Source organism: Trichomycterus rosablanca, chromosome 7 (genome assembly GCF_030014385.1).
Source record: "Trichomycterus rosablanca isolate fTriRos1 chromosome 7, fTriRos1.hap1, whole genome shotgun sequence".
Taxonomy (NCBI): Eukaryota; Metazoa; Chordata; class Actinopteri; order Siluriformes; family Trichomycteridae; genus Trichomycterus; species Trichomycterus rosablanca.
The window spans coordinates 25,578,783-25,604,027 of NC_085994.1; the positions used below are offsets into that span (position 1 = coordinate 25,578,783).

Genomic DNA, 25,245 nt, shown 5'->3' on the forward strand with positions numbered 1-25,245 from the left:
CTCAGGTTCATCCCATCTGCAATCAACTAAAAGTCAAAGTAAGAAACTTTTTTTTTTATAATTTTTTATTTTTTTCATGCTGTCCCCTTTTTTGATTTGGGGTTGTACTTGAATTTAAACCTTACAGGCCTAAGTCTGACCAATTTATCTAGTTTACCTTGTAGCTGGAAATGCAAAATGCTTGTCATTTCAATTCACATTAAAACAGAATTGTGTGTGAAGTTTTTACTAGGGCCTTAACACTGTTTCCAGAAGCCTAACTCAAATAACATTCACCACCTGTTATAAACCAAAAATTCCTAGAATAACAGAATCGTACGAAATGTTAAACACAAATCAGGCTTCAAATACTGAACAAACTTTACACACACATGCTGAGGCTGATAAGAACCTGATGATAGCTCAGTGTTTGCCAATCAGAGGAAAAACAGAAGTGGACACATCGGAAAAGAGGAACATGCACCAAGGCCAGTAAAACCTCAACTATTAACCACTGTGAGAATCAGCAACAGATGTCAGATGTCCTTAAAGCTCCGATATTTCAATATTCCGCTGACATCACTGCTGACATCACATATTGGGCAACTGGGCTATTTAATTAACATGAAGGAAAGTAATAACACATTTGCTTTTATACTACACCTGTCAATGCTAACTGGAACATTTCAGTTTGCAAAAAATAGCATTTTACAATCTACCAGCAAACTTACTATGTGCTTATAAGTGCTTCAGGAAGATTGACCTAATAAAAGAAATATGTATAATTTAAATATATATATTTTTTAAATACAGTGGGGCCAAAAAGTATTTAGTCAGCCACTGATTGTGCAAGTTCTCCTACTTAGAAAGATGAGAGAGGTCTGTAATTTTCATCATAGGTACACTTCAACTATGAGAGACAACATTAGAAAAAAAAATCCAGGAAATCACATTGTAGGATTTTTAAAAATTGTATTTGTAAATTATGGTGGAAAATAAGTATTTGGTCAATAACAAAAGTTCAACTCAATACTTTGTAACATAACCTTTGCTGGCAATGACAGAGGTCAAACGTTTCCTGTAAGTCTTCACCAGGTTTGCACACACTGTAGCTGGTATTTTGGCCCATTCCTCCATGCAGATCTCCTCTAGAGCAGTGATGTTTTGGGGCTGTCGCTGGGCAACACAGACTTTCAACTCCCTGCACAAATTTTCTATGGGGTTGAGGTCTGGAGACTGGCTAGGCCACTCCAGGACCTTGAAATGCTTTTTACGGAGCCATTCCTTCGTTGCCCGAGCAGTGTGTTTGGGATCATTGTCATGCTGGAAGACCCAGCCACGTTCCATCTTCAATGCTCTCACTGATGGTAGGAGGTTTTGGCTTAAAATCTCACGATACATGGCTTCGTTCATTCTTCCCTTAACACGGATCAGTCGTCCTGTCCCCTTTGCAGAAAAACAGCCCCAAAGCATGATGTTTCCACCCCCATGCTTCACAGTAGGTATGGTGTTCTTGGGATGCAACTCAGCATTCTTCTTCCTCCAAACACGACGAGTTGAGTTTTTACCAAAAAGTTCCATTTTGGTTTCATCTGACCACATGATATTCTCCCAATCCTCTTCTGGATCATCCATATGCTCTCTGGCAAACTTCAGACGGGCCTGGACATGTACTGGCTTAAGCAGGGGGACACGCCTGGCACTGCAGGATTTGAGTCCCTCTCTGCGTAGTGTGTTACTGATGGTAGCCTTTGTTACTTTGGTCCCAGCTCTCTGCAGGTCATTCATCAGGTCCCTCCGTGTAGTTCTGGGATTTTTGCTCACCGTTCTCATGATCATTTTGACCCCACGGATGAGATCTTGCGTGGGGCCCCAGATCGAGGGAGATTATCAATGGTCTTGTATGTCTTCCATTTTCTTACAATTGCTCCCACAGTTGATTTATTCACACCAACATGCTTGCCTATTGTAGATTCACTTTTCCCAGCCTGGTGCAGGTCTACAATTTTCTTCCTGGTGTCCTTCGACAGCTCTTTGGTCTTGGCCATGGTTGAGTTTGGAGTCTGACTGTTTGAGGCTGTGGACAGGTGTCTTTTATACAGATAACGAGGTCAAACAGGTGCCATTAATACAGGTAACAAGTGGAGGACAGAAGAGCTTCTTAAAGAAGAAGTTACAGGTCTGTGAGAGCCAGAAATCTTGCTTGTTTGTGGGTGACCAAATACTTATTTTCCACCATAATTTACAAATAAATTCTTTAAAAATGCTACAATGTGATTTCCTGGATTTTTTTTTCCTCATTTTGTCTCTCATAGTTGAAGTGTACCTATGAGGAAAATTACAGACCTCTCTCATCTTTCTAAGTGGGAGAACTTGCACAATCAGTGGCTGACTAAATACTTTTTGGCCCCACTGTAAACAGAATCTTTTGACTGGCATTGAGCTTAATTGCCTACTTGTTTTCTCAGTGTTCCAAGTAATTATAACTTTATTTAATGTTAAACTCGATCATAAATATGTATACAGTGGTACCTTTAAACTCAATGTCAATTGGTTCTGGAACTGGTGTTGAGTTTAAAAGGCGTTAAGTTTTAAGGTATTTTTTCCCATAAAGATGTATGGGAAACCTTTTAATGCGTTCCATGGTCTTGTGGCACTTGCATATATTTTAGACATATATAAAATAATGGGATTGTTTTTCGACAATTATACACTGAAAATAACACAAATATAATATAAAAACACTGAAATAAAAAGCTAATCCTTTTTATTCTTTTTATGCTCAATTTCTCAGAACCCCAAGCTGTAACACAAGTTTAAAAGTGAAACAGTGAGGAAAATACAGCTAAACACAGATACATGTGGAGCTTTCAGAGTGAATCTGATGGTTATTCCAAACAAATGCAGATTCGTCTCATATTCACACTTTGATGACATATTACCGCACCGCTCAAGCCGAGCGCTGAACACAGTGACTGTTCATTGTTAATCAAAAATTAAATAAATACATTTTTTAAAAACAAACTGAACATGTTGAGTTTAAGAGAAATGTTGAGTTTCAGGGCACAAATTTCTCAACGAAGGGCATTTCAAAGATTTTGAGTTTAGGGGACGTTGAGTTACAAGTAGGGCTGGGCGGTATATCGTAAATATCGATATACTCGAATATACTTTTTACACGATGTTGAAAATGACCATATTGGATATATCGAGTATGCATAGAATACACAGGTTACCATTTGAGAACTTTCAAAATACAAAAGCGCTAAGCGAAACGCTTTCCTTCGCGTATGAGCATGGAAACTGAATCCCTGAGTCAATGAGTCAGAAACGACTCTTTTCAGACAAATTATTCATTGGAATCGAATCAGAAAACTGTGCTCCTATCTATGGTAAAGATTCATTCATTTTGCTCACTCTGTGGGCAAAACAACTCTGGTTCAAGAGATTCAGATGTATAAACCAATCGGAGCTTCTGAAGTAAAATTTTGGGCGGAATCTCTCTCTTCATTGGTTGTTGTATAATTGACAGATAAGTGAACGAATGACCAGTTTTAGCTTTCAACCATGACAGCCAAGAGAATAAATGAAGTTAAATGATCTAAGACGGTTTTCATTAGTTAGGTGGATAAACACAGTTAAATATGGATTTTTATATTCTGGAAATATTCGGCAAACATACAAGATGGCCTCCAAGGTAAGCTGCAGTTATGATTTTATACTGCTGTGTGGTTGATCTGGGTCGCGGCGCTGCTGTTTACCGTGCGATTTCATTTTGCAATGATAGCAAAGCATTACCAAATATTAAACGTTTTCGGGATTTTTTGATGCTCATTCATTTGAAGTAAAACGTAAAAAATTTTTTGAGATTCTGCTGGTTTGTTTAATATAAATGTTGTCAATATTAATACAAGTACAGCCTGTAATAATACAAAATATAAACACTGTTAATCAGTCAGAATTGATTAGAACTACAATATTTTGTGTTTTTAAGACAACTTAAAGACAATATAAGCTAAAATACGGGCGGTGGCCTGCCATTGTACTTTACGTTTACATTATATCGTATCGTATATCGCCACTTCTCAAAAGCATATCGAGATATGACTTTTTTAGCCATATCGCCCAGCCCTAGTTACAAGGTACAATTAAAGGTCACTTTATTAGAAACACCTGTACACCTGCTCAGCTACGTAGCTATCCAAACAGTCATAGAGCAGCAGCGCGATCACACAATTAGTGTAATACAGACAAGAATGAAAAACTTAAGTTGTTGTTAACATCATGCATCAGAATAGGAAAAAATATGATCTAAATGACTTTGACCGTGCCATGATTGTTGGTGCCAGACAGGCCAGATTAAATATATCAGAATTCTCCTGGGATTTTCATACACAATAGTCTCTAAAGTGTACAGAGTAAGTTGCGGTTCTGTGTGTGGAAGCACCTTGTGAACAACTGAGGTCAAAGAAGAATGGTTAGACTAATATGAGCTGGCAGGAAGGCTGTGCTTACTCAAATAACAACTCTTCACAAGCATGCTCAGCACAAACGCATCTCAGAAAATATAACACATCAGTCTTTGAGGCAGAGTTGGTTCCACTGCAGTCAGTAACTGGGGCTAAAGTGGGCACAGGCTCACCAAAACTGGACAGCTAAACGTCAAAAAGTATCATGTGGTCTGATATAACTAAACTGCTTGTGTCAAGAGTTCAGGCTGATGCTGATAATGCGTAGTTCACACTACACGATTTTTGCTCGCCGACAGGTCGACAGTAGATGTGGCAGATCGGATGCAAATCGGTGTTTGCCTGGGGCTCGAAAATCAGCTCTCGATCACAATGTGTAAACTGTTTAACGACTCGATCCGAAAAATATCTAGCAAGCTAAATATCTGGACCTGTTGGCAACTTAAAATCATGTAGTTTAAAAGGTTTTGAGATCAGGTTGTGATTGTCATGAACACAAGATACACAAGTTGTAAATATGTGGAATAGGTGCATAATATAGTTTCTATCAGAATACACTGGCACACACACACAAGCTTCACAGTATTTGTGACTTATCGTCCACACAAACCATATTGAAAATGTTGCATTGCAAAAAATATTTATTTGACTTCAAACTCTCTGCAGAACAGACAATCCCTGCTGGTCGCGTAGCCAAATCCACTCCTTCAGCCAGATTCATTTATTTTTCCTACTTGCTTTTACACTGCATATCAGTGCACAAACAACTTTGATCGCTCGCTTTAAGTTAACATGCATTTTTGAACGTGGTATCATGACACCTCTTGTCACTTGTCGTGTGTTTACGTGACAAAACATAGTTTGGGAGACCAGACAGACTGTTCTGAGATTTCTCCTGGTGATAGATGGTGAAGTGTGTGACCCCCTATTCAGAGATGGGGACTCGAGTCTGCGACTCGACTCATGACTCACAAAAAATGACTCGTAAACAACAAGAGTCGCAATGGGTAAATGTTACAGCCAGCTTCCTGCATAGTAATGAAGCGTCGCTCCCTAATCCTTACACGGTTTAAAGTTCACTTCATTTAAACATTTTCGTTACCTTTGGATTGAAATCTCACTTAAAATGGTGGAATAACCTACGTAGTGTACTTCACAGGAACAACTAGCGCTAATGGTTGAAAGACCAATCAGACCATCTGATTTTAATTTTTAGTTAGAAATGCTGTTATTTGCATTTATTCAGTTTGTGTCACACAGATGATTGTCAATGAAACGCTTGATTGGCTTTCTAACAAGTTAGTGTTTTACTTCACAACCGGGAAATGTTTGGAGGTTTTTGATTATAAGCACACATTTACAAAATAATGGATTATAGCATCTGGAAGAACATAAGCTAAGGTAAACAGTGGTTATGATTTTTTTGCTGTGTTTTGGATTTTGGCCGCTGTGCCGTGATTTATCGCGCGCTTTTGTTTTGAAGTGAAAACAAAACGTATCAGCTTAAGCTTTTAACTGGTACCTTCTTGTTACAGAAATTACATTCATTTGCACAATGACTGGAAAGTAAAGGCACCAAGTAAAACAGCAAAATACAGTTGCTAATGTGTTGTTGTTTTTTATCTGAACTTACATATTATTAGTTAATTTCTACACTATATTTCCAATATATGTTTTGTGTATATCATATTGACTCGTGACTTAACTCGGACTCTAGTCCAAAGACTTGTGACTTGACTTGGACTCTAGCCTAAAGACTTGTGACTTGACTCGGACTCTAGCCTAAAGACTTGTGACTTGACTCGGACTCTAGTCTAAAGACTTGTGACTTGACTCGGACTCTAGTCTAAAGACTTGTGACTTGACTCTGACTCTAGTCTAAAGACGTGTGACTTGACTCGGACTCTAGCCTAAAGACTTGTGACTTGACTAGGACTCTGGCCTAAAGACTTGTGGCTTGACTTGGACTTGTATTTTGTGACTTGTGAACATCTCTGCCCCTATCGCCGATCAGTCATGTAGTGTAAAAACCACAACAACTTAAAATACTTCCAATAACAAGAGATCAAGTTGTGCTGTACAGTGTGAACTGTACAGCAATTTAAACACATTGAAAGTTGTGTATTGTGAGCATAAGGTAATGTTGTGGGGAAAGTCGTGGCACAAAATGAGTCCCCTATTGTATTTATCCTTCTCAAAATAACAGAGCCTTATTCTTTATGGTATACAGTCCTGCTTTAAAGTGTTTCTTTTAGTAATGTACTAAAACTTCATACATATTTATTTATTTATTTTTTTCATTTATGCACAATGGTCTGGATTTTGTGTGTCAATCTAGTTCTGCGTTCATTGAGAAGTTCTGTAAATTAATGGAGAAGCAATAGCTATTTGCTATAAAATGATCACATAATTGTGATCACAAAAAGTGCTACACAAAACAAAAAGTGTTTATCTGTTAACTGTTTTAAACCAGGGATTTTGAGCAGGAAAATAAATGAGCAAAAATGAACTCATTCATTCTCATCTTTTTCCACTGCTTTGTCCTGCTTTATCCGGTCATCCGCAGATAACCTATAGAACACCAATCCACCCCCAACATAGCCAATCATTTTTTTGTATGTACACTTCAGTTGAGGGCACTGCTGGGGATTCGAAACCTGAATCCCAGTGGTAATGGGCTAGCCCATAGTTAACACTTTATTCAGGGTGGTAAAGTACCCAGAGCAAAGTATTTGATAATTGCAGAACGTACATTTATTACTGCATACAGTGTACACTGATCAGGCATAACATTATGGCCACCTTCCTAATATTGTGCTGGTCCTCTTTTTGCTGCCAAAGCAGCCCTGACCTGTCGAGGCATGGACTCCACTAGACCCCTGAAGGTGTGCTGTGGCATGTTAGTGGCAGATCCTTTAACTCCTGTAAGTTGCTAGGTGGGGCCTTCATGGATCACACTTGTTTGTCCAGCACATCCCACAGATGTGGGATTGAGATCTGGGGAATTTGGAGGCCAAGTCAACACCTCAAACTCGTTGTGCCTGAAGCATTTTTGCTTTGTGGCAGGACGCATTATCCTGCTGAAAGAGGCCACAGCAATCAGAGAATATCGTTTCCATGAAAGGGTGTACATGGTCTGCAACAATGCTTAGGTAGGTGGTACGTGTCAAAGTAACATCCACATGGATGGCTGGACCCAAGGTTTCCCAGCAAAACATTGCCCAAAGAATTACACTGACTCCGCCAGCTTGCCTTCTTTCCAATAGTGCATCCTGGTGCCATGTGTTCCCAAGGTAAGCAACACACACGCACCCGACCATCCACGTGATGTAAAAGGACATGTGATTTATCAGACCAGGCCACCTTCTTCCATTGCTCCGTGGTCCAGTTCCGATGCTTATGTGCCCATTGTTGGATAGGGGGCAGCATGGGCACCCTGACTGGTCTGCGGCTATGCAGCCCCATACGCAACAAACTGCAATGCACTGTGTATTCTGACACCTTTCTGTCAGAGCCAGCATTAACTTTAATAATAATAGCAATAAGCAATTTGAGCTACAGTAGCTCGTCTGTTGGATTGGACAACACAGGCCAGTCTTTGCTCCCCACGTGCATCAATGATCCTCAGCCGCCCATGACCCGGTTTACCACTGTTCCTTTCTTGGATCACTTTTGATAGATACTGACCACAGCAGACTGGGAATACCCCACAAGAGCTGCAGTTTTGAAGATGCTCTGACCCAGTCGTCTAGCCATCACAATTTGGCCCTTGTCAAACTCGCTCAAATCTAAATCTAAAGCCTAATATATCTCACCCACTAACAGGTGCCGCGATGAAGAGATAATCACCTGTCAGTGGTCATAATGTTATGCCTGGTCGGTGTATATTAAACAAAATAGCGCATTTATGAAGTCAGGCACTGATGACACTAATGCTGGACAAAAAATTCATCCAATAAGGATGAGTGTGCCTTTTGTTCCCTGTGTTTTTTGGTGCTGGCCTCAAGCATGACGTCTGTTAACACATATTGGTGCCAGGTTATACAAACTTGTTCACACTGAAAGCCTAAGCCACTTAGCTGGGCAGAACAGATGGATAAGCTTGCCACAGCGGGCATGCAGAGGTGGCCATCCAAACAGTATTTCCCACCATGCCTTAAACAGGAACCTGCTTACATTTGCATGCTGTATTGCATGAGTAAAAACTCCAACCAGCTTCTATAAGGATGCGAAAAAACTAAATCCTGATACCATAATAACATGAACTCAAGAATTACCAGTACCCTTAGTGAAAATGAGTAATTAAAAATGTTTTTGTCACCAATTCACTCAGTCTTGCACTAAAAAGATGAGAACATTCAGCCTAAATATTAAAAAAAACTCTTAAAAGCAATTGTTGTTAATATAATTGGACATATGGCCAAAAGTATGTTAACAGCTGACCATGAGCATTTCAGAAATTTTGTTTTAAAACAATGGGCATTAAACCCCCACAGAGTTCCCACCCACCAACCTCATCAAACCATGTCTTTATTGACTTTTAAGCTAATTTAGAAAAGAGCATTTACCCAGCTGTTTCCACAACATGTAAGACCAGCATGTAATTTATACCACTGATTTTATACATGTGATCAAGTGGTAAAACATGAAAATGAATTGGCAAACCAGTTAGCAATGGAAAAAATCTATAATTAAAAGATGTGTCTACATAGGCATATTCTATAGGTATATCCTGGATGACATTGGAAAATCAAGATCAATTAAACCGAGATCCCTTAACAACATTCTTGTTGTTAACTCCTGCCAGTCTGGATAAATCGGGGGTCGGCAAATGTCAGAAAAGCACTGTGCACGCTGTAAAGTTTGGCGGTGAAGATATAATGTATGAAATTCAGCCATAACATTAAAACCACCTCCTTGTTTCTACACTCACTGTTCATTTTATCAGATCCTCTTACTGTTCATCAATGGTCAGGACCTTCACAGGACCACCACAGAGTAGGTATTATTTAGGTGGTGGATTATTCTCAGCACTGCAGTGACAATGACATGGTGGTGGTGTGTTATTGTGTGATGTGCTGGTATGAGTGGATCAGACACAGCAGTGCTGCTGGGGTTTTTAAATACCATGTCCACTCACTGTCCACTCTATTAGACACTCCTACCTAGTTGGTCCACCATGTAGATGTAAAGTCAGAGACGATCGCTAATCTATTGCTGCTGTTTGAGTTGGTCATATTCTAGATCTTCATCTTTTTTCCCCCCATTTTTCCCCTACTCTAGTTGTGTCCAATTACCCTGATTAGGGATGTCCCGATCCGATCTCAAAGATCGGGATCGGGGCCGATCAAGGCATTTTTTAATTGATCGGAATCGGCTTTATTAAACCCGATCTTAATCCCGATCTTTTGTTTTACGTCAGCATGTCCGGTGTGTGGAAATAGTTTAAACTGGAAGGTAAAACAAGTCCAACACCGCAGTGTGAAGTGTAACGTCTGTAATGCGAGCGCTTCACGAGCCGGTAGTAGCAGAGCTGCGTTCATTACTGTAGAATTTTACTGTTTATATGGTGTGTGAGTTAAGGATCACGAAACAACGTAGTGATGCACTCGTTTAATAAAGAAATAAATACACGGTATATTCACATATTGTCGGGAGCAGAACACTTTATTAACTTCTGTTACAGTACCGAATACCGGACAACTGAGTCAAGCACGCTGTTTCATGTTCTATGGAAGGCCTAAAGGGTCAAAACACACTCACTTCATGTACAAACGTCCATCAAACCCTTGTCACAATACAAGCACTTTAAGAACTGGCTTTCCTTCATAACAAAAGAGCCTTTCCATTTCAGGTTTTACTGTAATGCTTTCAAGTAACATATTTTCTTAAATTCAAGTTAAGCTGCTACACAGATTTCTGTTCATTTTTAGTGCATCACTGCATTAAACAGATTTTTTTTTCTTCGAATGTAAAGTTTAAAGTAAAACTGTAATTATCTCACTCATTTTGATTGATTTTGTAAAAATACAAAAACATTAGGCCAATAGTTTGGATGCAGCATTTTTCCCTTCAGCACTGCAGAGCTATTTAGTTGTTAAACATATACATTGGATTAATTTGAATAACTGTAATGTACTTGAAGTGTGCACTGTGTGAACAGTATTATCCAGTTCTTATCTAGACAATATCTAGAAAATACAAGTATCGGTTTGAGACTCGGTATCGGATCGGGATCAAAATTAATAATCGGGATCGGTATCGGGAACAAAAAAACGTGATCGGGACATCCCTAACCCTGATTATGTCCTCTATACTAATTCGACCCTTCACCGCTGACTGAGGACGCCTCTCAACTGACATACGCCCCCTCCGGTACATACAGTCAGTACAGACTGCATTTTTCACCTGCACAAGTCGAGTTCATACACTGACGGGCACTGTGTACGGAGGGCCACACCCCTATCAGCATTATTGCTCAGCCCTGTGCAGGCGCCATCAGTCAGCCAGCAGGGGCCGCAGTTGCACCAATTATGAGGCTTTTTACCCCATGAACTACATCCAATTGTTGTTCAAGCAGCCGCCCAGCCTAGTCGGAAAGGCAGAGCTGAGATTCGATATGATGTATTCGAAACCCCAACTCTGGTGTGCTAGCGTACTTTTTACCGCTGAGCCACCTGAGCGGCAAGGAGGTGGTTTTAATGTTATGGCTGTGTATAATAATCAGTGTATAATGATTTAACTTCTTCTTCAGAGTTTGAGTCCCCCAGTGGAACTGATTTTACTGAAACTGCCATTTGTAGCTATGGACAGATAGCTACAGATAGATACCAGACTAGTGATCAGAGGGTTGCTAGTTCACTCCCTTTCCCCACTGCCACCAAATTGCCAATAACCCTCAACAGCAATCATTACTGCTGAGTTTTGTGTGAAAGAATGTGTATATAAAGGTACTTTAATATCCTAAAGAGCTCATATTATTCAACCAAGCTCTGGTGACACAGAGCTTGACCCTGCAAACTAGCTTCTGAAACAGGAAGTGCTCACTTCCGTTTCTTCTGTCTTAAAGTACTCTGGCCTTTATAAACACCATTCAAGTAAATTTCTGGTTAAAAATACTACAATCACAAGTGGGAAGAAGAAGTTAGTGGGGAGTTTGTAACAGTCAATGTACCTGTTGGCTGAGAGTTATCAGAAGTGCTGCTCCTATGAGGTAGTTTAAGACAGGGGTTTTCAACCTGTGGGAGTACCTGTCCAGGAGGCACGACATTACAAGATTTTTTGTAACTTCTAAACTAAAGCAAGTCATTTTTCCCCACAGGAGACATATTTCATTAGTCTCGCTGACCACACACACACGCACATTTAATGTTATTCAGTCCAGTCCGAAAAAGGACCACTGGCCAGCAAAACTTAAAAATAGGGCTAACGGTGAAGATAAATCGGTGACAAAAGCAATAACGGCTGTTATAGGTGTGTGTGTGTCTTTAAGAGAGGTGTATAGTGGGAGATGCTCTGTTCACAAACTCGCTGTAAGTGATTCAGGAGTCGATTCGAATAAGCGAAGCTTGTGCACGTTCTGAGTTTCTCTCCTCAGTCATCTCTCCACTTTTACTGTTATTATTGAATGCTGTGGTTTCAAATAAACACCAGCTACTACAGAACATTTTGTGTGACTCGCTTCTCTTACAGGTAGGAGGCTGAATTAAACTGGCTATTACCACAGAGCGGTAGCCAAGTCAGACTCGTTCTGCCTGTGGAGGTAAAAGTTACTTCCCCTGAGTTTTCTGTCAGTCAAAGTATCCTAAACTAGCGAACTTAGCAATTAATGTACTTTTGCCTCTACTTGGCTCTGTAAAGTAATGTTTTCTGCTCTCATCTACATCAAAAGCAAGTACCATTTATGATTTACGACTGTAACTGAAATTTAACCACAAATTTCTATAATGTGCTCGCAGAATAGGCTCAGCCATCACACTGAATAAGATAGGGCTGTATTATGTTTTTGAAGTAAATATTTCAATCAGCAAAATTACGTCGTATGTATAATGTGCACAACGTTAATTATATTATTTTAGCTTTTCAAGAACTTTCGCAATGGTTTCTGTGCGAGGGTTAATGGGGCGGGGGATGGTTGTGTTGGGGGGGCGCAAGTTCGAGGTCATCACACAAAAGGGGGTGCATGTCCAAAAAGGTTGAAAACCCGTGGTCTAAGAGCAAGTGTCAGTTTAGCCAGAGTTCAGAAATTTTCTGTTATTAAACCATTTCCAAAAAGAAAACAGGAAAAACCAGCAGAGCTTCTGATATCACACAAATGAACAATAGCCTACTCTGTACACAATAAATCACATAATGACCTGAATAGTTGTCAATTGTTGTTTAGTTGGGAACATGCTAATATATGTATTAGATTTCATTACTATTTTGGTTGTCACTGTGTGTGGGGTGGGGGGGGTTAAGTAGGAGAAAGCTACCCGCTTTAGCATTGTGTTTTACATACAGTGCAATAAATAAAGTTAAATTACTTACAGTTGTGTTGACTAAGTGAACTTAGCTGATTACAATCTTTAATGATGATTGACTCAACATAATGTGTACATGTGCTTACAAAGACTAAGTCCTAAATCACTCAGTAAACAAGTAAACAAGGGTCCATGCAGTGGATTGTATAGCTAACACTAAATAGTGTCTAGTGTTTTTTTATTAGTAAAGTTATGATCAGGCCTGTTATGTATTGCCCTATAACTAAACAAATGGAAGCCAAGCGTATGTCTTGGCATCATATGTAAAATTACATATGGCAACAGTGGTAGAAACAAGACCTGGATTGGCAGCCTGTCCAGAGTGTTTTCTACCCTGCACCCTCTGTCTGTGGTACGGCACACATACGAACAAATATTCACAAATGGTCACATTATGCTATTTCATTACATAGATTACCAACAGTCCAAAAATACCAATCAAAGGGCTATTATCCACGAGCTCCTTTGAACTAGTGACTAGTGATCTTTAAATTAAGCTGGAAAATCCTTTGCTAGTTATCTAACCAAGAGTCACATAGGTGAACTGATATTTTGTGATGAAATTTCTTCTCAGTTTGTGGGAAAGCACAACAAGATACAGCTGTCTTACAGCCCCCCAGATTCACTGGAACAGCAGAGGAACTGGCTTTTATTACCAGCTTTTTGTTAGACATCTGGTGGCCTGCGGTTTACAAAGGGAAATCAATAATGATCCAGGATAAACAACACACTGGGAGGATTACATCAACTCTCCAGAACCAGCTACAACACTAAAGGGAGATCAGTTTCCGTCTGCCTTTCCCTAAAGCTCTTGTTGCTTGTGTCTACATACAAAAAAGTCTAAAAACTTTTTATGAGAACAAAACTTAAATAATATGGGCTATTATTAAAATGATTAGGCTTTTATCTTGTGCAAGGACACAATACTGTAGGAAAAGACAATCATAACAAATATAACTACATAAATTCTTCTACAGTTTTATGCCCTCAGTAAACTCAAATTCATTATTTTGAAATGTTTATTTTATCTCTAATGGCTGATTCTGAATGCATAGATTGCTTCAGGAATTAACTAGAAAATAAAATCTGAGAACATCCAACTAAAAAAAGCTTACAGAGAAGCCAAACACTGTTCAGTTGTTTAATTGTACCAAATTATACCAAATAAAGACAGGTTCCAAAAAAAAATGGTTTGGCAAGTTTGGTGTGGAGCTGAACTGTAACGTTGATTGTAGGGCTGCCACTAACGACTATTTTTTTTACTGTTGTACTAATAGTAATTGCATAGCATAGTTAATTTTTTATCATTTCCTTATTTTTAATTTTATTCTACTCTATTTTATTTACTCTATTTACGGTACTTACACTGTACTGGAGCTGCTGTAACACTTGAATTTCCCCCATGGGGATCAATAAAGGAATCTTATCTTATCTTATTTTTCTATCAATTAATCTATAGGCTATTTTATCGATTAGTCGATTTTCCTTTCAAAAATTTAATTCTGAATCTCATTTACGCTTCTTTTATTTTAACAACAAACTGTATGGCATAATAATATGGCACAAAACTGAATGTAAACAGAGTTTATGTCCATATTATCAAATTCTCAAGTGCTCCATACTAAACAAAGTGCAGCATGTGTTTATGGCATTCCGTACACAAAGCAAAGTGCTTAAACTTATAGCAGAAATAGAGGTAGGTGTGTCTCTTTAAGTCCAACGTACAGTAAAGACAGATTGAGCCCAGATTCTAACCTACACATTCACTCAAAACGTACTTAAAATTCAAAGCGATGTAAACACAGTGGTAAGCGTTAAGGCGTTCTCACGTTCATGTGAGAAGCTTTTTGCGCTTTGATCGCTGCGGCAACCACAAAAATCACGAGCCCAACGGAGCGAGTGCGCTGCGCGTGTGAATGCGCCCTAACTGAACTCACTAAGAAATACGGTATCCCAAAATCCCCACGATTAAGAAGCTTAATGAAACAGTATAGAAGTAAAAGTGTGCCTTAACTGAACTGAACTGAATCTCCGCGATTAAGAAGTTTAAAGAAACATCGCGCTAGTGCTGCTGTGGTACCATTAAAGCAGTGTACAAACCACATTTTTAGCTATTCTTTGAAAGCTCTTTACAATCGGCTTCTGATGGCATTTTTTAAGACTGCACTTAATGCCGGCAACCAGTGACTGGACCAAATACAACGTAGGTCGTGCACACAGCAAGTAGTGCTGAGGGAAATCATATGAACGGTTATATGAATGGAAACATTGTAGAAATTAAAAAGAATCATTTACAATCATAGTTTTAAAAATGATGCATCGACTTAAAATATTGACTATCAACGACTAGGTCGACCAATCGCGCCACCCTTCTCGTTTCCTGACCTCACAAATGCTTTTTTGATTGGATAGACACAAATTCCACAGAATCATTTTAAAATCTTAAAAAGCATTCCTTTTATAGCCGTCAGGGAGAAAAATGAAACTGGCTCCTCGTCAGGTGTCTATACATTTTCGGCCATATACATCTATAAAATCACAGTTGATATAATAAATTATGACATATAATACATTGCAGGAAAACGATTCACATATCACTTGACCAACTATACCTGGGACAACAAAATAACCTAATCCACTTTCAGTATTTTTTACAGAAGTGGGAGATAATTGGAGTACATTTACAAAACTTAAAACTCCTGACAGTGAGGGTCCTCAAGACAAATGTTGCTGTTCAGCACCCAGTCTACCAGCAGTGCCACCATTCATTTTAACGAAGATATATATTTTCAAAGGTTTAAGGGGAATTTAAAGTAAATGAAATTATCTTTAATAAATTACACTAAACCACTATTGCTTGGATCCAGGCTTTAAATCCCCAGCGACGCTATCAACCAGTTGGGCTTCTACATACAGACATGATTAGCTATGTCTGGGGAAAGAGAGATGGCCTAGGCCCCACAATGTATTGGCGTCCTTTCTGGGGTGTGTAGCTGCGTTTATTGCCAATACTTTACAATACAATAAATTATTCATAATATTTACTGATATTAAACATTTCTGACAATGTGCGTACGACAGAATTCAATGTTTTTTGTATTGCAAACAAGAGAAAGCAGTTTAAAGTTAAATAACATTAAAAAAACATAAAAAAATGTAATTATTAACTTACCCCATGTGATCCTCATGCCTTTGCATCTTAAGTGGCCAGACCATCTTTCATGATTTAATTTCCAGTGAGGCATTTATTTTATACTCTAGTCGCTCACTTGCTCTTTCTCAGTGGTGCGTCATTGAGCTCTGAGTACCACTCAAATGTGCCAACTAGTTTCATTTGTCCATTACTGTTTGTTTTTGGGGGAACTTTGCTCTCTGTTTGGAGTTTTACATTCATCTACAATTTACTCCTGAAATACTTGACAGTGGAGCAAAAAGAACAAACATGACTTACTGAAAGCCTTGTAGGTATAGTTTTAATACTCTATCATGCTTATAAATTAAACCTATATACACTGATCAGCCATAACGTTAAAACCACCTCCTTGTTTCTACACTCGCTGTCCATTTTATCAGCTCCACTTACCACATAGAAGCACATTGTAGTTCTACAATTACTGACTGTAGTCCATCTGTTTCTCTGCATGCTTTGTTAGCCCCCTTTTATGCTGTTCTTCACTGGTCAGGACTCTCCCAGGACCACCACAGAGCAGGTATTATTTAGTAGTGGTGTGTTAGTGTGTGTTGTGATGGTATGAGTGGATCAGACACAGCAGCGCTGCTGGAGTTTTTAAATATCGTGTCCACTCACTGTCCACTCTATTAGACACTCCTACCTAGTTGGTCCACCCTGTAGATGTAAAGTCAGAGACGATCGCTTATCTATTGCTGCTGTTTGACTTGGTCATCTTCTAGACCAGCCTTTCTCAACCGGGGTGCCGCGGCACCCTGGGGTGCCATCTGGCTTCGTCAGGGGTGCCGTCAAAAATATTCTGACGTTACTGATATTATGAACTAAATGTAAAATACAAAAAAGTCAACTTATCATGAAAATGTAGACCATAAGCCGCCTCAAACATCAAAATTTGTCTCACACGCCCCTTTCCCCATGCTACAACGTCAACGCGGGTTATATATATACAGTGTATCACAAAAGTGAGTACACCCCTCACATTTCTGCAGATGTTTAAGTATATCTTTTCATGGGACAACACTGACAAAATGACACTTTGACACAATGAAAAGTAGTCTGTGTGCAGCTTATATAACAGTGTAAATTTATTCTTCCCTCAAAATAACTCAATATACAGCCATTAATGTCTAAACCACCGGCAACAAAAGTGAGTACACCCCTAAGAGACTACACCCCTAAATGTCCAAATTGAGCACTGCTTGTCATTTTCCCTCCAAAATGTCATGTGATTTGTTAGTGTTACTAGGTCTCGGGTGTGCATAGGGAGCAGGTGTGTTCAATTTAGTAGTACAGCTCTCACACTCTCTCATACTGGTCACTGAAAGTTCCAATATGGCACCTCATGGCAAAGAACTCTCTGAGGATCTTAAAAGACGAATTGTTGCGCTACATGAAGATGGCCAAGACTACAAGAAGATTGCCAACACCCTGAAACTGAGCTGCAGCACAGTGGCCAAGATCATCCAGCGTTTAAAAAGAGCAGGGTCCACTCAGAACAGACCTCGCGTTGGTCGTCCAAAGAAGCTGAGTGCACGTGCTCAGCGTCACATCCAACTGCTGTCTTTGAAAGATAGGCGCAGGAGTGCTGTCAGCATTGCTGCAGAGATTGAAAAGGTGGGGGGTCAGCCTGTCAGTGCTCAGACCATACGCCGCACACTACATCAAATTGGTCTGCATGGCTGTCACCCCAGAAGGAAGCCTCTTCTGAAGTCTCTACACAAGAAAGCCCGCAAACAGTTTGCTGAAGACATGTCAACAAAGGACATGGATTACTGGAACCATGTCCTATGGTCTGATGAGACCAAGATTAATTTGTTTGGTTCAGATGGTCTCAAGCATGTGTGGCGGCAATCAGGTGAGGAGTACAAAGATAAGTGTGTCATGCCTACAGTCAAGCATGGTGGTGGGAATGCCATGGTCTGGGGCTGCATGAGTGCAGCAGGTGTTGGGGAGTTACATTTCATTGAGGGACACATCCAATATGTACTGTGAAATACTGAAGCAGAGCATGATCCCCTCCCTCCGGAAACTGGGTCGCAGGGCAGTGTTCCAGCATGATAATGACCCCAAATACACCTCTAAGACGACCACTGCTTTATTGAAGAGGCTGAGGGTAAAGGTGATGGACTGGCCAAGCATGTCTCCAGACCTAAACCCAATAGAACATCTTTGGGGCATCCTCAAGCGGAAGGTGGAGGAGCGCAAAGTCTCGAATATCCGCCAGCTCCGTGATGTCGTCATGGAGGAGTGGAAAAGCATTCCAGTGGCAACCTGTGAAGCTCTGGTAAACTCCATGCCCAGGAGAGTTAAGGCAGTTCTGGGAAATAATGGTGGCCACACAAAATATTTACACTTCAGGAACTTTCACTAAGGGGTGTACTCACTTTTGTTGCCGGTGGTTTAGACATTAATGGCTGTATATTGAGTTATTTTGAGGGAAGAATAAATTTACACTGTTATATAAGCTGCACACAGACTACTTTTCATTGTGTCAAAGTGTCATTTTGTCAGTGTTGTCCCATGAAAAGATATACTTAAATATCTGCAGAAATGTGAGGGGTGTACTCACTTTTGTGATACACTGTATATAGCGGCTCCCAGAGGCGCGACTCGGTTCCTTTTAAAGAGCCGTTCAAGCCGTTTACAGAGCCGTTAAATAGAATCAGATATATATATATATATATATATATATATATATATATATATATATATATACAGGGGTTGGACAAAATAACTGAAACACCTGGTTTTAGACCACAATAATTTATTAGTATGGTGTAGGGCCTCCTTTTGCGGCCAATACAGCGTCAATTCGTCTTGGAAATGACATATACAAGTCCTGCACAGTGGTCAGAGGGATTTTAAGCCATTCTTCTTGCAGGATAGTGGCCAGGTCACTACGTGATGCTGGTGGAGGAAAACGTTTCCTGACTCGCTTCTCCAAAACACCCCAAAGTGGCTCAATAATATTTAGATCTGGTGACTGTGCAGGCCATGGGAGATGTTCAACTTCACTTTCATGTTCATCAAACCAATCTTTCACCAGTCTTGCTGTGTGTATTGGTGCATTGTCATCCTGATACACGGCACCGCCATTGGATGCACATGGTCCTCCAGAATGGTTCGGTAGTCCTTGGCAGTGACGCGCCCATCTAGCACAAGTATTGGGCCAAGGGAATGCCATGATATGGCAGCCCAAACCATCACTGATCCACCCCCATGCTTCACTCTGGGCATGCAACAGTCTGGGTGGTACGCTTCTTTGGGGCTTCTCCACACCGTAACTCTCCCGGATGTGGGGAAAACAGTAAAGGTGGACTCGTCAGAGAACAATACATGTTTCACATTGTCCACAGCCCAAGATTTGCACTCCTTGCACCATTGAAACCGACGTTTGGCATTGGCACGAGTGACCAAAGGTTTGGCTATAGCAGCCCGGCCGTGTATATGGACCCTGTGGAGCTCCCGACGGACAGTTCTGGTGGAAACAGGAGAGTTGAGGTGCACATTTAATTCTGCCATGATTTGGGCAGCCGTGGTTTTATGTTTTTTGGATACAATCCGGGTTAGCACCCGAACATCCCTTTCAGACAGCTTCCTCTTGCGTCCACAGTTAATCCTGTTGGATGTGGTTTGTCCTTCTTGGTGGTATGCTGACATTACCCTGGATACCGTGGCTCTTGATACATCACAAAGACTTGCTGTCTTGGTCACAGATGCGCCAGCAAGACGTGCACCAACAATTTGTCCTCTTTTGAACTCTGGTATGTCACCCATAATGTTGTGTGCATTGCAATATTTTGAGCAAAACTGTGCTCTTACCCTGCTAATTGAACCTTCACACTCTGCTCTTACTGGTGCAATGTGCAATTAATGAAGATTGGCCACCAGACTGGTCCAATTTAGCCATGAAACCTCCCACACTAAAATGACAGGTGTTTCAGTTATTTTGTCCAACCCCTGTATATATATGGGCCATTTATATGGATACACCTAAAAAAAATGGGAATGGTTGGTGATATTAACTTCCTGTTTGTGGCACATTAGTATATGGGAGGGGGAAAACTTTTCAAGATGGGTGGTGACCATGGCGGCCATTTTGAAGTCGGCCATTTTGGATCCAACTTTAGTTTTTTCAATGGGAAGAGGGTCATGTGACACATTAAACTTCACAAGAAAAACAATGGTTTTAACGTAACTTTATTCTTAAAGAAGCTTGGTGAGAAAGAGACCACTGTTGGTGCGATAATTCGAAAATGGAAGAAATACAAGATCACAGTCAATCACCCTCGCTCTGGAGCTCCATGCAAGATCTCACCTGGTGGGGTAAGAATGATTCTGAGAAAGGTGAGGTTAGTCCAGAATTACATGGGAGGAGCTTGTCAATGATCTCAAGGGAGCTGGGAGCAGAGAAATGCTGGATATGACCCCAAGAATACCATCCCCACCGGGCATTTCTTTGCCTCCAAACACGGCGAGTGGAGTTGATGCCAAAGAGCTCAATTTTGGTCTCATCTGACCATATCACATTCTCCCAAGCTTTCTCTGAATCATTCAGGTGTTCATTGGCAAACTTCAGACGGGCCTGTACATGAGCCTTCTTGAGCAAAGGGACTTTGCGGGCACTGCAGGATCTCAATCCATTACAGCGAAGTGTGTTACTAATGGTTTTCTTGGTGACTGTGCTCCCAGCTCCCTTGAGATCATTGACAAGCTCCTCCCGTGTAATTCTGGACTGACCTCACCTTTCTCAGAATCATTCTTAACCCACCAGGTGAGATCTTGCATGGAGCTCCAGAGTGAGGGTGATTGACTGTGATCTTGTATTTCTTCCATTTTCGAATTATCGCACCAACAGTGGTCTCTTTCTCACCAAGCTTCTTGCTGATGGTCTTGTAGCCCATTCCAGCCTTGTGCAGGTCTACAATCTTGTCCCTGACGTCCTTTGATAGCTCTTTGGTCTTGCCCATGGTGGTCGAGAGATTTGAACGGAAGAACCTGATTCTGTGACAGGAGTCTTTTATACAGGGACAGGACTAATTTGTGTGCCTTTTGTGCACATAACCGGTCTGTGGGGGTCAGAATTCTTGCTGGTTGGTAGGGGATCAAATACTTATTTCCCTTAATTAAATACAAATTAATTTATAACTTTTATTTAATGTTTTTTTTCTGGATTTTGTTGTTGATATTCTGTCTCTCTCTGTTAAAATAAACCTTCCATAAAAATTATAGACTGTTCAAGTCTTTGTAAGGGGGTAAACTTACAAAATCAGCAGGGGATCAAATACTTATTTCCCCCACTGTATATACTGTATATATATACAGTGTATCACAAAAGTGAGTACACCCCTCACATTTCTGCAGATATTTAAGTATATCTTTTCATGGGACAACACTGACAAAATGACACTTTGACACAATGAAAAGTAGTCTGTGTGCAGCTTATATAACAGTGTAAATTTATTCTTCCCTCAAAATAACTCAATATACAGCCATTAATGTCTAAACCACCGGCAACAAAAGTGAGTACACCCCTTAGTGAAAGTTCCTGAAGTGTCAATATTTTGTGTGGCCACCATTATTTCCCAGAACTGCCTTAACTCTCCTGGGCATGGAGTTTACCAGAGCTTCACAGGTTGCCACTGGAATGCTTTTCCACTCCTCCATGACGACATCACGGAGCTGGCGGATGTTCGAGACTTTGCGCTCCTCCACCTTCCGCTTGAGGATGCCCCAAAGATGTTCTATTGGGTTTAGGTCTGGAGACATGCTTGGCCAGTCCATCACCTTTACCCTCAGCCTCTTCAATAAAGCAGTGGTCGTCTTAGAGGTGTGTTTGGGGTCATTATCATGCTGGAACACTGCCCTGCGACCCAGTTTCCGGAGGGAGGGGATCATGCTCTGCTCGGTATTTCACAGTACATATTGGAGTTCATGTGTCCCTCAATGAAATGTAACTCCCCAACACCTGCTGCACTCATGCAGCCCCAGACCATGGCATTCCCACCACCATGCTTGACTGTAGGCATGACACACTTATCTTTGTACTCCTCACCTGATTGCCGCCACACATGCTTGAGACCATCTGAACCAAACAAATTAATCTTGGTCTCATCAGACCATAGGACATGGTTCCAGTAATCCATGTCCTTTGTTGACATGTCTTCAGCAAACTGTTTGCGGGCTTTCTTGTGTAGAGACTTCAGAAGAGGCTTCCTTCTGGGGTGACAGCCATGCAGACCAATTTGATGTAGTGTGCGGCGTATGGTCTGAGCACTGACAGGCTGACCCCCCACCTTTTCAATCTCTGCAGCAATGCTGACAGCACTCCTGCGCCTATCTTTCAAAGACAGCAGTTGGATGTGACGCTAAGCACGTGCACTCAGCTTCTTTGGACGACCAACGCGAGGTCTGTTTTGAGTGGACCCTGCTCTTTTAAAACGCTGGATGATCTTGGCCACTGTGCTGCAGCTCAGTTTCAGGGTGTTGGCAATCTTCTTGTAGCCTTGGCCATCTTCATGTAGCGCAACAATTCGTCTTTTAAGATCCTCAGAGAGTTCTTTGCCATGAGGTGCCATGTTGGAACTTTCAGTGACCAGTATGAGAGAGTGTGAGAGCTGTACTACTAAATTGAACACACCTGCTCCCTATGCACACCTGAGACCTAGTAACACTAACAAATCACATGACATTTTGGAGGGAAAATGACAAGCAGTGCTCAATTTGGACATTTAGGGGTGTAGTCTCTTAGGGGTGTACTCACTTTTGTTGCCGGTGGTTTAGACATTAATGGCTGTATATTGAGTTATTTTGAGGGAAGAATAAATTTACACTGTTATATAAGCTTCACACAGACTACTTTTCATTGTGTCAAAGTGTCATTTTGTCAGTGTTGTCCCATGAAAAGATATACTTAAATATCTGCAGAAATGTGAGGGGTGTACTCACTTTTGTGATACACTGTATATATATATATATATATATATATATATATATATATACACAGTGTATCACAAAAGTGAGTACACCCCTCACATTTCTGCAAATATTTTATTATATCTTTTCATGGGACAACACTATAGAACTAAAACTTGGATATAACTTAGAGTAGTCAGTGTACAACTTGTATAGCAGTGTAGATTTACTGTCTTCTGAAAATAACTCAACACACAGCCATTAATGTCTAAATGGCTGGCAACATAAGTGAGTACACCCCACAGTGAACATGTCCAAATTGTGCCCAAAGTGTCAATATTTTGTGTGACCACCATTATTATCCAGCACTGCCTTAACCCTCCTGGGCATGGAATTCACCAGAGCTGCACAGGTTGCTACTGGAATCCTCTTCCATTCCTCCATGATGACATCACGGCGCTGGTGGATGTTAGACACCTTGAACTCCTCCACCTTCCACTTGAGGATGCGCCACAGGTGCTCAATTGGGTTTAGTCCATCACCTTTACCTTCAGCTTCCTCAGCAAGGCAGTTGTCATCTTGGAGGTTGTGTTTGGGGTCGTTATCCTGTTGGAAAACTGCCATGAGGCCCAGTTTTCGAAGGGAGGGGGTCATGCTCTGTTTCAGAATGTCACAGTACATGTTGGAATTCATGTTTCCCTCAATGAACTGCAGCTCCCCAGTGCCAGCAACACTCATGCAGCCCAAGACCATGATGCTACCACCACCATGCTTGATTGTAGGCAAGATACAGTTGTCTTGGTACTTCTCACCAGGGCGCCGCCACACATGCTGGACACCATCTGAGCCAAACAAGTTTATTTTGGTCTCGTCAGACCACAGGGCATTCCAGTAATCCATGTTCTTGGACTGCTTGTCTTCAGCAAACTGTTTGCTGGCTTTCTTGTGCGTCAGCTTCCTTCTGGGATGACGACCATGCAGACCGAGTTGATGCAGTGTGCGGCGTATGGTCTGAGCACTGACAGGCTGACCTCCTACGTCTTCAACCTCTGCAGCAATGCTGGCAGCACTCATGTGTCTATTTTTTAAAGCCAACCTCTGGATATGACGCCGAACACGTGGACTCAACTTCTTTGGTCGACCCTGGCGAAGCCTGTTCCGAGTGGAACCTGTCCTGGAAAACCGCTGTATGACCTTGGCCACCATGCTGTAGCTCAGTTTCAGGGTGTTAGCAATCTTCTTATAGCCCAGGCCATCTTTGTGGAGAGCAACAATTCTATTTCTCACATCCTCAGAGAGGTCTTTGCCATGAGGTGCCATGTTGAATATCCAGTGGCCAGTATGAGAGAATTGTACCCAAAACACCAAATTTAACAGCCCTGCTCCCCATTTACACCTGGGACCTTGACACATGACACCAGGGAGGGACAATGACACATTTGGGCACAATTTGGACATGTTCACTGTGGGGTGTACTCACTTATGTTGCCAGCCATTTAGACATCAATGGCTGTGTGTTGAGTTATTTTCAGAAAACAGTAAATCTACACTGCTATACAAGTTGTACACTGACTACTCTAAGTTATATCCAAGTTTCATGTCTATAGTGTTGTCCCATGAAAAGATATAATGAAATATTTGCAGAAATGTGAGGGGTGTACTCACTTTTGTGATACACTGTATACAGTGCCTTGCAAAAGTATTCGGCCCCCTTGAACTTTTCAACCTTTTGCCACATTTCAGGCTTCAAACATAACGATATGAAATTGTAATTTTTTGTGAAGAATCAACAAGTGGGACACAATCGTGAAGTGGAACGAAATGTATTGGATATTTTAAACTTTCTTTAGAAATAAAAAACTGAAAAGTGGGGCGTGCAATATTATTCGGCCCCCTTGCGTTAATACTTTGTAGCGCCACCTTTTGCTGCGATTACAGCTGCAAGTCGCTTGGGGTATGTCTCTATCAGTTTTGCACATCGAGAGACAGAAATTTTTGCCCATTCTTCCTTGCAAAACAGCTCGAGCTCAGTGAGGTTGGATGGAGAGCGTTTGTGAACAGCAGTTTTCAGCTCTTTCCACAGATTCTCGATGGGATTCAGGTCTGGACTTTGACTTGGCCATTCTAACACCTGGATACGTTTATTTGTGAACCATTCCATTGTAGATTT

At 40.9% G+C, this 25,245-nt stretch overlaps 1 protein-coding gene across 2 annotated transcripts in view; it reads right to left on the bottom strand.

Moving 5' to 3' along the window:
- mib2 (MIB E3 ubiquitin protein ligase 2) overlaps positions 1-25,245 on the bottom strand; it is a 171,960-nt gene that overhangs the window by 111,518 nt on the left and 35,197 nt on the right. Inside the window, exon 1 of one of the 2 annotated variants that reach the window (XM_062999170.1) lies at positions 16,143-16,236. The exons of the other annotated variant lie outside the window; for it this stretch is intronic. Within the exon in view, the coding sequence (XP_062855240.1) occupies positions 16,143-16,215 (73 nt within the window). The 5' untranslated portion in view covers positions 16,216-16,236. Of the gene's footprint in view, positions 1-16,142; positions 16,237-25,245 lie in introns of those variants that run through there. 2 annotated transcript variants of the gene reach the window in all.